The following is a 13,436-nucleotide window of genomic DNA, read 5'->3' on the forward strand; positions in this document are numbered from 1 at the left end:
CACTGTTGGCATGTTTTCAAATATCCTGAAGTAAACCAAAAACCAGTATTTGTATCATATTATGTAATATCTTAATTATCTTGGTAAAATAGTAACAGTGATGGAACAGTCATTCTGGGATGGTCCCCTTCACCTTGAAAACATTGGTTAATATTCCTTAGGTTTCATAATAAATTTCCAGTGTACATAGTTGTTACACGCGGGCAATATTGCATTAGAAGCATAGAATAAAAAGTTTCCGAGACTTTTCCCCTTGTGGTGTGTGGAGTTGATCCATGACTTTCTGGTGTCTGACCCCAGTGGCCCAGAGGCCTCTGAGTCTGTGAGTACCACGTTTTCCAGTGAAGCTAACAGCTGATTTTGAAAACCAGAGTCCTTACTGGACTTCTTTGAGGAAGAGGCTTTTCAAGTGCTGGCACTGAAAGTTTTTGGAGTTGCCAAATCCCGTCCCATTAATGGTTTATACTTTAGAATTCCTGCTCTGATCCTAGTGACTCTGACCTGAGCAGCCAATTGTCTGGATTTATGGTTGCAGTAACAATGAAGAGGAGAAATGACCCGGAATGCACTGCCCCTATCAAGAAACAGAAGAAAAGAGTTGCAGAGTTTGCCCGGAACCTCAGCTCTACATCTGATGATGAACCTCCCTCCTCTGTCAATCATGCAGCAAAAGGTATGCTTACCTGTGTGGTCTGAGGCCACTGGCCACCTGGTTATTTGAATCCCTGAATTGGGCAGCATACATTCCACTGCTCCTTGAGGAAAATTAGGCAAATTCTGCAGAGATGTGTTGGCTATGGACTCTCTTCCCTTCCTTGCCATTCTCCTAATAGGAGTGGGGGGACTTGTCTTAAATAAAAATTGGAATTTTTAGATATGTGTTAGTTTTGTTGCTGGTCCTGCAGTAGGTGGCACTCTTTTGCTGCCATAAGCCAGGTGGAAGTACAGGCATACCTTGGAGATACTGCAAGCTTGGTTCCAGACCCCCCGCAATAATGTGAATTGTAATCACTTTGCTGGTGGAGGGTCTTGCCTTCAATTTTTATAAAGCACAACATTTGTCAAGTGCAGTAAAATGAGGTATGGCTGTAGTGGTGAGCATTGAGTGTCCTGTGCTCTTAATAGTTGTTAATGATGCTGAGGCTCTCTGCTGCAGGGATCTGGCCTAATTCCCCTTAGGTTTTTGCATTGTTTTCTCAGTTCCCTCAGCAGGAATTGGAACATCCCTGCATTCACTGTTTACATTAAGCCCAAAGGATTTTGTTGATCTGATTGAAAGTAGCATTTTGCTTTGCCTCTCTCTTAGGGTTATGGACATTCACAGCTTCCACAGATGCTCTCAGTGAGAAGTTATAAAGTGTCTAGGAGCTTGCCCCAGGTACAAGCAATTAATAGTAGTCCCATTGGCATTTACCTTGACTTACTAGTTGTATTAATTTCCTATGACTGCTGTAACAAATTACAGACGGTGGCTTAAAACAACAGCAGTTTGTTCTTCACAATCCTGGAGGCCAGAAATCTGAAATCAGGGTGTCAGCAGGGCCAAACTCCCTCCTAAGGCTCTTGGGAAGGATGCTTTTTTCCCTCCTCTAGCTTCTGGTGGTTGGCCGCCGCACTGGCTATTCCTTGGCTTATAGCAGCATAACTCCAGTCTCTGCCTGTGTGTGTGTCTGTGTTCAAATTTCCCTCTTCCTATAAGGACATCAGCCATTGGATTAGGGCCCACCCCAATACAGTATTGCCTCATTTAATTTGATTGCATCTGCAAAAATCCTATTTCACATTCCCAGGTGTGAGGTGACAGGACCTTTTGGGAGATACTATTTAACCAGCTGTCATACATTTTGGATCATCTGCCGGATCACTGGTAAATTGCAATGAAGTTTGGTAACAGATTGGGACTTGTAAGGGTGTGAAGCATCCTTTGAGGGTGTCAGAAAATATATTTTATTCTTGAGTGGTGGGCTCACTGAAGGGCAGGTACTCTTTAGCTGTACTGAGAAGCTGGTCCAGACAGGAGAAGCTTGACAGGTGTTACAGCTAGTGAAGCATTTGATGTGGCTGTGGTCCTGGCTGGATAAGAGACTCTTACAAACTTGTTTTGTGGGGATACGTGTGCCTTGAAAGTTGTCACGGGTGAATTTCAGGGTCGGTGAGAAGAGCTGTATGTAACTGAGGTTACTAAATGGGAAGGTAAAAAACACATGTGGTGTACTTGTTCTAGGGGCTATTGAGGAAATGGAGTTTTGGTTCTCACTCGGGATTTGAGCAGCATGGTGAAGGTAGAGGGTCTCCTCCAGTAGGGCTCTGGGGTTTTAGGAAAGAGAGGCCCAGAAGCAAAAACGGGAGCATGTGCGGGAGACTCAGTGACACCAGCTGGCAGCAGTGTCTAGTTCCAAGTGGGTCCTGAGGAACATTGGCTCTCAAGTAACAGCTCTTTGAATTAAGGAAAGGACAACTTCCAGGTGGAGGAGGGTATATGGTTAAGGATCTTTCAAGGGAACCAGCCTGATTTAAATTTCAAGCTTTCAAAACTGTGACTTTGAATTGAGATTATCTCCCTCCCCCCATAAACCCCCTTTGATTGTACCAAATAGCTTTAACCTTTTCCGTAAGTAGCACCATATGACTCAGGATTGACTCTTGCTGCCGTGGGTACAGAATGGGAATCTGGAGGTGGCCGGTACCTTGTATGCTTCTGGCAATAGGCCCTTGGTCCCTTTCATTTGCAGAAAATGAAGCAGGAGGCAGAGGCAAGCAAACATTGCTAGATTTCCCCGGGTGAACTTACTTTAGTAAGGGGCAGTGCCGCATGGACACACAGACTCTGAGGGCTAGAGTCTAATGTCTTCATCAGCAAGAGTGCTCCTTGTGCCTCCCCTGCCCCTCAACACTATGCCTGGCATGGCGGAGTAAAGGTAAGTAAATATTTACCGAGTAAAATTGATAGAAGGCAACAGTAGTGTCTTTTCCAAGAAGCTTAAAATGCTTCTCCACTTTCATTTTGCCTATCCCTCTTCCAGTCTACAGAAGGTCATCTCATTAAGTATTTATAGTCATTTATGTCATTTCTGTTCTGTATTGGCTCCTCTAAGGCGTCCCCTGGACAGTGTGCCCTGGTAGTGTGCTGTCTTGCCAGACACCGTTGTGCACACGCATTCAAGTCACAGCTTCAAAGCATGTGTGTCCCCTTTGTTCCAGCCACTTCTCCCTGGACGCACCGTTCAAAAGGATGATTGGAAAACGCTCTTTAGGGAGTGCAATTAGAAAAACAAAGAAAGCAGTGGTTACTATTTCTGTCTGTCTGGGCCTTGTTGGTGCTGCTTCTGCCAGATCAATGTGATGACTCATTAATAGATGTACTTAGTTTAGTCAATTTGTTTATTTTACATTATTGACAAGGCAGCTGTATTGCCAGGCTAGAAACTGACATCTGACCGAAGTAAAGAAGAAAAAGGGATTTTGTTTTTATGGCCACTGTAGCACCATGTGATTTTTTTTTTTTTTTAATTATTTTAAAGAGGAGTCTGAAGCATTTTCAAGCCCAAATAAACCCTTGGAAATTTGCTATTAAATAACAACCTTTGAGGTAAGGAGAGACAGATACAGGTCATTTTCATCTGGTTCTTTTTGGTTCTTTCTCACAGGGAAACTATGGTGTAGACCCCAAGACAATTTCCTTTTCTCCTGAGCTGTGTGCCCAGTGGGGGCTTCATTCAGGCCCTCCCACAGCGTGTCGCTTTGGAAGTTGCCAGGGTCCTTCACCGGCACCACACTAAAGATGCCTTCCCCCCACCAGGTTTAATTCTTCCCTAAGTAGGTTATTTTCCCTGAAGCACCATTGCTTTCCAGTCAGTCCAGATTCATGGCCTTAATCAAAAACTTCCTTTATCGGTATCTGTTTAAATTGCTCTAACGAGTCAGCATTTGTCTGCCATGACGGAGAAATTGAGTCTTTAAACAGGAGTGAGTGCATTCCACAGCAATTGTTAGGCATGATGGGATGTTTACTGAAGTCCATCGTTTATTCTTCTGCATCCCTGGGCTGCTCACCTTGGCCACTAGTGGTCGGATCTGCCCCTCCCTGCGTGTTGTCACTGTTGTTTCTAATCTTGGTGTGTTTGCCCTGCTGTTCTCCTGCAATGTGGAAAAAATTGCCAGCTGCTGGGAAACCTCGGATTCTTCCATGAAACTAACCTTTCTTCAAAATGACTCAAGAGTAAGGACCTCTTTCAGGTGGAGAGGAAATCTTAAATGAAAACTCTAAATGTTTTGGGTTCTCGGGTAGGTTTTAGAAGGGGAGTTCTAGGGAGGTAAATGGGAATGCCACCCAGCCTTGGCAAGTTCTTAATGAAACTAATGATTTTAATAGACTGACCTTATTACTCTCCTTAATTTATATCCTCATTACAAGAGTGTCTGTTCAATGTCTGCTACATTTTTATCAGCCTTGGGAGGCTAAACCTCCTCTTCAGTTTTTGCTGTAGCCACGACAGTTGTCTCCTTTTTATCTGAAAAGAGTGGCCCCAAAGGCCCAGGGATAAAAATGAGGAGTGGTTGTGATAGTCTGGGAAACTTTGTCTTAAGTCACGTCAGGCTAAGATTGGCTTCAGAGTACCACAAAAAATAAAAGAGAAATCAGGGTTATCTGTTTCTCCATTACGCTTCTTGATCTCACAGAGAAATGCCTAGCAGGGTGGTATTTTAGCTCCCATCAGCCTCACTCGCAGGACCTGGACAGGTCAACTGTACATTGGGTGACACCCAGGGAAGAGGAATGGAGTGGGAAGATCTTGGTACCAGAGGCTGGCGTTGGAATTTTGCACCAGTGTCGTCACTGATTTGCCTAGTGAACCTTCCACCCAAATGTGGTTCTTTCTGTCACTTTGGTCCAAAAATGTTATGAAGACAAAGAAAACAAACAATCTCTCTCTCTCAGATTTGAGAGCGGCAGAAACCCTGCATGCTCAGAAATGATATTCATACCTTTGATGGATGCCCATTAGTGGGTCTGCAAGCAAACCTAACATCCTGGCAACTCGCTAGAGCGGACCAAGTGCACATTCTCCTTTGGGGACAGCAGGTTTTCCTGACCTTTTCGTAGGTAGACCTGTGAGTCCCCAGATGGCTGGTGACAGGCATAATAACTGGTTTAACATTGTAGCTTCTGGTTGGTCAGGACCCTGGATCCCTGGGCTACCTGGAAGGAAACTCCAGGGCCTGAGCAGGGAGCTGCCCACATTCTGGCACCACCTCTTTCTGCACTGAGCAGTGCTGGTTGAGCAAGAGAATCTCACCTTCGGAAGGCGGTTCTTCAGCCTGTGGGCCCTCTTCCAGAGCATCTCTCCCTCCTCCTCTTGGGAGATAAGACTAAGCCCAAGCTTAGTCTTCAGCCATTCAGGAGGTCTCTTCCCTCAGATCTGCTGTCTTCTGACAGCTGTTTCTCTGGAAGGGAACCAAACTCTCCCCAAGGCTTGGAATGGTACTTTTTCAATAGCTTTGTATTTTTTACCCTAATTTTCAAACTAATATATTCTTATTTCTCTCACAGAAAAGCAGGAAAGTGTGAAACAAAATAAATATCACTTCACTTCCCAGTTTCCATGGTTACTCATTGTTAATTTTCTGGGTCTTTCCTGCTGAGTGGCACTCTGGCACTGTGTGGGGTGTGCTGCACTGGTCCGGGGAAACGGGTCGGCTCCTTATTAAGGGAACTGGATGGCCGCCTTAGGGGCGGGGCAGATTTGGTGCCTCTTGTACACAGACATTCTCAATGAAAATTCCTCCTTGCTAACTGCTTGGGAGCCAGGGTTTTGGTTTTTACATTTATTCTGATTTTTTCACACATATTCACACCTGCCTTTTCTTTTGCAAAATGTTGTATCTCATAAAATGTTTTTAACAATGTCTGTTTATCTTGGCAACTAAATTTTTAAGCTCTCTTAGGGTAGGATTGTTACTTTTGATATTACCTCATTATATATAGCATAGACCTCTTATGGAACAGGTCTTGAACCAGAGTTGTCAGATCTATCAAACAGTATCAATAATAAATAATACAGTCTAAGTAGGACCCAGTTCTCTTTCAGGATATAAGCATTCCATCCTCATGCTTAAATTTTTGGTTGGTGTTTTACCTTTAAAAATATTTTTAGACACTTCATTTCTTTTTAGAGCAGTTTAAGGTTCACAGCAAAATTGAGGGGAAAGTACAAAAGTATCTCCTGCACCCCTGGCCCCTCCCCATGCATGTCCTCCCCCATTATCAACATACTCCCCCAGAGTGGAGCGTTTGTGACAATTGATGACACATCATTCTCACCCAGAGCTCGGAGTTTGCATTAGGGTTCCCTCTTGGTGTCGTGTACTCTGGGTTTGAGCAAATGGAATCACGTGTGTCCTTACGCTTCTGAGGGCGGAATGTCTTGCACTACTCTATGAGGTGTTGTACGAGGAAATACCTTAGGGAGCTGTACATCCAGTAGGTGCTTATTAGCAAAGGTGGCAACTGGATGAGAGGGCCTTACATTCACTACGGGGAGCGTGTGCTTTCTGTTAAGTAGAAAGCCTCAGTCCAGCCGTGGGAGATGGAGGTTGGCAGGACTGGCTCCCAGTGCTGTGCTGACGGTGTGAATACTGCTGTTGTGCTGGGGCCCCGTGGACGGGGGAATCAGGCCTGGGGTGCCCGGGAAGGCTTTGCTCCTCCCGAACGAACGTCAGCGCTTTGCGAGTTTGTGTTCCCCTAGGGAAACGGATGCACCAGCACACAGGAGTCAGGGTGCCATGCTCGTGCGTGCCATGCCCGTGCGTGTGGTCTTGCTCTTCTACTTGTTTGTCAGTGTGTCTGGGTGATCTATTTGTTCCCGAGCACAGAAAGAGGCTCCTACATCCACTTGGGTTCTGGACCCTTAGTGCTACCCTAGATGCAAAGAAGTACCTGGCAGGTCAGTTTATTAAGCTCTTAGGTCTAAATAATAACCATTTGTGTCCTTAAAACTAATAGATGCTTGAAGAACAATAGACATAAATTGAAAAAAAATTTTATTCTTAAATAAGCACACTAACTTACTAATGAGACAGTATACATATCTCATTGGGATCAGATTGGACACCACCACCCTCATTTCCTGTTCTGCATTTCTCCTTGCAGTTTATACCATTTTCAATGGGAACGTGTGTAAATTTAAGCAGATTTTTTGAGATGCAGTCTATTTACAAATTGGGGCGGGTTTGTCTGAGAAATTATCTGAGTAAAATTACTTTGGGTTGAAATAGCTTTCAAGTTAAGAGATTCATATACCTATAAAAGGGAGGGAAAGAGCCAGTCATCATAAATGTCTAGACTGGATCATCCTGCCTTTGGCCAGGAGACATGTAACCCACGCCTTCTGGCAGCTGCTAAGGTAGGTCTTGTTTGGGGTCCTCTGGGAATGAAGTTAATGGCAGAGCTCACTCAGGCCACCAGCTCCCTCCAGCAGCTCCTCTGCCGCCTCTGCTCTCCGCCTGAGTTGGTGCTGCTGCCTGAGCATCTCCCTCTTCCCTGTCCTTCATCTTTCCCCCTCTTCCTTCTCTTTTTCCTTCCTTCTTCGGTCCCCTCCCCCTTTTCTTCTCCCTCGCTCTTTCCCCTGTCCTCCCTTGTGAGCCAGCTCGCTCTGGGGATGTGCTGTGGACCCACCCTCTTACCTCTACAGTTGAAGGACCATGGAAGCGAAGGAAACTAGGAGATTAAACAGTCAGAAACTGTTAGTCTGACAATTGTATCTTCAATAAAGACATTTTATATTTAGCAGTGTCCTTTAAAAATGAAATGTTACTTTATTTTCAAACAATCCTGTGAGGAAGGTATTACCTTCGTAGTTTGTAGGGGAAGAAATTGAAAGGATGAGGATGGAAAATTGATATTTTTGAGTCCCAATTGTATGTCAGGCACCATTAGAAACTTTTAGTGACTTGACCACAATTACACAATTAGTAACAGGGAGAGAATACATCTGACCCTGGGACGTTTGATGAACTTTATGTGAGCAATGCATATGCTAAACACTAGCTGATAAATGGAATTGGGCTTCTAGAGGCTACCTTGTGCTATAAACACCTGAATATTTTCTTGCTTTCTTTTCTAGTATCTACCACAAGCCTCAGTGGGTCTGACAGTGACACCGAGGGGAAGCAGCGCAGCTCTGACTCTCTCAATGATGCGTTCAAAGCAGACTCTCTGGTGGAGGGGACTTCTTCTCGCTATTCCATGTACAACAGCGTCTCCCGGAAGCTTATGGTACGTCCGTGCTTGGGTTGGGTTTCTCAAGCTCCACCAGCAGAGGGAGGAAAGAAGAAATGCTACCGCATGTGCTTTTCAGCTACTGAAATTTAGCAGAGTGGGCCCCGCCTCTCGGTAGAGGTATCAATCACAATGAAGGCATCTGTGGGCAGTGGCTGTGGAAGCCTGCTTTCCCTGCCCCATTCAGAGCTGTGTCACCTTTTGGTCTTCTGATTAATGAATTCTTGCCATGAACATGTGTGAGCATACTCCTCCACACACGGGTGTGTGTCGACGGGTAAAGAGGCTTCATGTGTTGAATTTGTGTTCTAGTGAATGATCTCAAAAGAAATGAATAAAATCCTGCTCCCTCCCAGGTGCCTAAAGTAGATGGGAGCAGTACAGTGCTCTGTACTGTGTGCTTCCAGGAGGAGGCCCAGTTCTCCCTCCCAGCTTCTGTGTACCACTGATGTGCCACAGAGGGAGGACGACTAGGGAGAGCTGCCTAGTTTCCCCATCAAACTTGGGTATGTGTGCGAAGGTTGGAGAAATCCAACTTTGCTTTCCGTCTAGCCTCAGGAATATTACGCTCTTCCATTTTCTGTCGGATCCATTTAAGAATGAGAACTGCCAATTCTGAAGTCATAGGCCGTAAACTTTGGGGAAGTGGAAGACGTGGAGAGTTGTGACAGCCTCTGACCTGGGGAAGGATTTATTGCCACTACGAGAATTCCATCTGGCTCTTGAGCTGGTAGTGCCCCTTCCAGGGGGGATACAGAGACCCTCTGGGGGAAATGAGAACTTAGGATTGGAGTTCTTTTTTAGACAAGGACCTATAGGGTTTGGGATTCAGGTCTCTGATTTTGAGGGTATAAAAGTGGTCCCAGTGACTCTAGAGGTCAGTGTGAGCTTATAGACAGTTGTGACATTTTAAAAAGTGGTTCTGCCCAGGATCTTATAGTACCTCCCATACCTCAGTTTTACATGAAGCGATTTTTGAGTTACTCTCCATTTGGGCTCCTATAGGCCCTCATCATCCTTGCCTAGCTGAGGTAAGGCAGGAGTAGTCACTTGAAGTGGTTCCATTTTAAATTAAGTTCTCTTTATCAACTCTACTTGAGATCTACTTGTCACTCACGCAGACACATTAGCTGGAAGGGTAGTTGTGCCTATGTCCAGTGATACTCATTAGGTGCCCTTGTACTTTTAATTACGTCTGTGAGGTCCCTTCTTGTTTATCTAACTTCCGGCTGCCCTAGACTTTCCCCCCAGGACAGACAGCCCCTGGGCCCACAGTTAAACTGCAGTTACTTATTTATGCTTCTTTCTTTATTAGGCTAGAAGAAAACTTTTAGGTCTTTTCTGTATTTCTTAGGGTTTAGCACAATGTCTGGTTGACGCAGATCTCCTCCCGCAAGATCTGTTGTTGAGGTTTCAGTATTCAAACACACATACACGCGGACTATAGAAATCCGGTGGGGGAAAAGGGGCTACGTGGCCACTCTCCAAGTTAGAGAGAGAGACCTCTTCACCCCCGCCTGGACAGGCTTTATTGTTTTTCTAGGCCTCCTACATCAAAGATGGTCCTCATTTATTATTCATAGGTTTGTTTGGGGTGGTTATCTTTGCAGACACAGGAGAGGAACTCACTGAGTACATCAAAGGGGGATATTTGCAATGTAAAAGGAGAAATGGTCGAAAAGGCTTTGTCCCATACCTGGAGGGTCTAGCCCAGATTCTGGGAAGATAAAGATACTCAGTAAACATTTGCTTCCTCAATTCAGGGTGAGGGAGTTTTAGAAAGAGCAAGTCTCATAGCAGCCTATGTACAATGCAGGCCTGATTTCCCACTGGAGAACTTATCCATGGACGTGGGTCCTGCCCGCCTACTTCGCTCCCCACTGGTTTTCCAAGTGGGGGCTGAGCCACATTTCCCACTCTTGGAACGGTTCCCCACATCTGGTACATGATAGGGGCTAAATAAATGTCTGTCTATTTATATAAATGCTCCATTACTTCTCTCTTTCAGGCCAAGATGGGCTTCAAGGAAGGCGAAGGATTGGGTAAACACAGCCAGGGTCGGAAGGACATCGTTGAAGCCTCTAATCAGAAAGGTCGAAGAGGCTTGGGTCTGACTTTGCAAGGCTTTGACCAGGAGTTGAACGTGGACTGGCGAGATGAGCCAGAGGTAACTCGTGTGGGGAGGAGGAGGCAGGAAAGCCACTTGGGTCTTCGGGTGCATGTCTTTTAAGTAGTCGTATTAATGGACTAGGAGTCTCCAGAGGCAGTATGATCAGGGCGGTTGGTGGGGCTGAACTAGTTCCTTACGTGGAAGGTTCTGGGGATGTCCAGAGTAGAAAACAAGACGGGGGTGGCGGGAGGGTGTTAGGATGCGGATTTGTTTCCTGTTGCTTCACATAGGACTGTCTAAGACCAGTGGGTAGAAGATGCTGGAAGGCAGACTTTGCCTCCACACACAGCTTTCTACTATTGACTAAGAAACCTCACAAGGTAGTGAGGTCCCCTCTGCTGAAAGGATTCAAGTGGCTGAACAAGGACCCGCTCTTCTGTTGTGTGAGTGACCGGAGTAGGTGTCCTCTAAGGTCCTTGTGCCTCCACGGGCTTACGACATCCTGGTTCTAAACAGGTGTTTGTTTATGCCTTATGGCTTTTTTATTGTCGGTTTGTTCCGCTTACCTGCTTGGATACCAGTTTGCTTCAGCCCTGAATACCAAAAGAGACTCTTACTCCTTTTCTTGGCGCAGATAATGTTGAGATTTTATCTTTACTCATTTATTTATGCCTTAACCTTATTCCTCAAAGGATTTGAAGTAGGATTTGAAAACCCCTAAAAATAATGATGAAATACTATCATCATGGAGTTGAAATTAAAGAAAATAGCAAACAAATGTCTAGTCTTCTATATAGTTGCTGTAATTTAGCTCTAGGTAGGGCTCTGAACTCTGGAAAATTGAGTTGACGTTTCCAGTTCAGGAAGAACTCCCATGAACCTGTGCACGATAAAGGCTCATACGGCTTCAGAGTAAGAAGCCCACAAGCCCAGAACTAATGGGTCCGGGGTGGTGGGGGTGGTCCTGCTGTTTTGCCTTGTAGTTGTGAGGCTATGAGACCAGCGAACAGCAGAGGAGACAGTGCAGAATAAGGTAAATATTTGTGATGGGGTGCTAGGTGTAGGTTTTTACTTCAGAAATATTTGGTGCTTTCTGGGTCCTCATTTGTGTGAAAACAAAGAGCCCCGGTGCCTCTCGGGGGCAGAATCAGAACTAACTTTGTTAAACTTGAAATGCAAAATTTGCTCATAAAACCTCTGCTTTTAGTGGAGGCAGGCTATTGAAATTCCTTTTTGAGCCAAGGCTCTCCTAATTACCACCTGCCACATAATGCAGTTCTTCTCTTACAAAAGATGCTCTATCTTTTGGTTAGGGGTTTGGCCTAACTCTTAGGTGGTGGCTACTTCTTGAAGGTAGAAGAGGCTCAGTGGCCTGAGGTTGACTGTCCCATTCCTGGAGTCACCACAGGGAAAGCACTCGGTGGCATCTGTAGCTCAGGAATGGCGAGTGTGAGGTTGGACGCTTTGGTCCACTTTGCAGGTAGCCTTCTGGTTAGACTTCTGTGGGGAGATTGAGTCTGCTCTTTTTCTCCAAAGGGATATGCATCCAGAATGTATATGAACTTTTTAAAAAAGAGTTTATAAGTCAGGACCATTTATGTTTAAAGGTGATGGATTTGACCCAAGGAGAGAAGCCATGATTCACTGCCAGGCTCATTGACAAAAGGCTTCAGTAATTTTTCTTTTAAACTTTTTCTCTGTTGATGGTGGCTGCCCTGGAGACCTTGCGTTGTGATACCATTTTATGCCTTTCAGAGCATGTAGTATTGCCTTTAGCCACATTGCTTCAGTTTGCAGTGGTGAGTCTTCTCTCCACACTGGCTCACTCAGGAGGGAATGTGTAAAGCTGCCGTGCAGGCGAACCGCCTACTTGGGTTTCATGGTCCATGTCTCTCTAGCCCAGTGAACGTAGCCCTGTCTGCACGGGACCTGTCTGCACGGGAGACTCATCCGGGGACTTCCAGAAACACACTCATACCTGGTCTCCACCTCAGACCAGCAGAGCCGTACGCTCTGATCAGGCCTTTCTAAAAGGACTGCAGGTGATCCTAATGTGTAGCCAGGTTGAAGACCACTGGTTTAGCTTGATAAGGAAAGTAATTGAAAAATTAAGAGGAAACAGTACGTTAGAGATCAGTTCCTGCCCGGTCTCGGAATGAAGAGGCGAGGAACCCTCCTCGTGTAACGTGCGGTCCTCTGGTGTGTAACACCTCGAGAGGCCCCGGAGGTGAGACTCCCTGCTTTGTGTCTTCCCGACGCGATTGCCTCGTCACAGACACACACTCTGCCCCTCGCGCCGTCTTAACTGTGCTTTCTGAGCATGTAGTCCAGGGCAGGCGTTCATCCAAATACTGGCACAAAGGAAATACACACTGAAGGTGTGGGAAGTTTCTAGGGGCCCAACTAGAATTGGACCTGGCCTTCAGAAGTTAAACTTCAGAATTCTAGCTCTCAATTCTCATGTGTGACCACTGCCTTTGGCCTCAGCTCCACAGACCCTTCCCACTCTGTAAGTCCCTGTAGATTGGTTTGGGGCAGCCCTGATGCGGTAGGGCACAGCCCCGAGGGTCTGTCTGCCTGACCTAGCTTGCCCGTCTTGTGTTTGCAGCCCAGCGCCTGCGAGCAGGTGTCGTGGTTCCCAGAGTGCACCACTGAGATCCCTGACACTCAGGAAATGAGTGATTGGATGGTCGTGGGAAAGGTAGGTTTCCGGGAAGATGGGCCCTGAAATTGCTGGCACTTAACCTCCTGACCTCTCTTCTCTTCAAGTTGGAGTGTGTGTATTTGTGCTCACATGAGAAAAGTTTGGGTCCGACCATCCTGGCAGGAATAAAACTGTCAGGAGGTGCCTCAAGGACTTCACCGACGTGCCTCTGGGAGATGTGGCAGACGGGTTTTTTTCCTCCTACTCATTTAACTTGCAAGACAACACAAAATGCATAACTTTTATTTTCCTCACAGATGTGATTTAGGGAAGCTTATTATACATCTGGGTATATTCTGGTCACCGCTGGGCTGTGTTCCAGGTGGATGAAAAGACGCTGTACC

General features: G+C 45.8%; 1 protein-coding gene across 1 annotated transcript in view; it reads left to right on the top strand.

Annotated features, from left to right (window-relative positions):
* The window catches only part of CMTR1 (cap methyltransferase 1), a 42,418-nt gene that overhangs the window by 1,620 nt on the left and 27,362 nt on the right, over nucleotides 1-13,436 (top strand). The window contains exons 2-5 of the mRNA XM_053913779.1: nucleotides 536-673; nucleotides 8,124-8,275; nucleotides 10,287-10,445; nucleotides 12,997-13,089. Coding sequence (XP_053769754.1) covers nucleotides 541-673; nucleotides 8,124-8,275; nucleotides 10,287-10,445; nucleotides 12,997-13,089 — 537 coding nt within the window. The 5' untranslated portion in view covers nucleotides 536-540. The remainder of the gene's footprint in view (nucleotides 1-535; nucleotides 674-8,123; nucleotides 8,276-10,286; nucleotides 10,446-12,996; nucleotides 13,090-13,436) is intronic.

The sequence above is a fragment of the Desmodus rotundus genome, chromosome 11 (assembly GCF_022682495.2).
Source record: "Desmodus rotundus isolate HL8 chromosome 11, HLdesRot8A.1, whole genome shotgun sequence".
Classification (NCBI taxonomy): domain Eukaryota; kingdom Metazoa; phylum Chordata; class Mammalia; order Chiroptera; family Phyllostomidae; genus Desmodus; species Desmodus rotundus.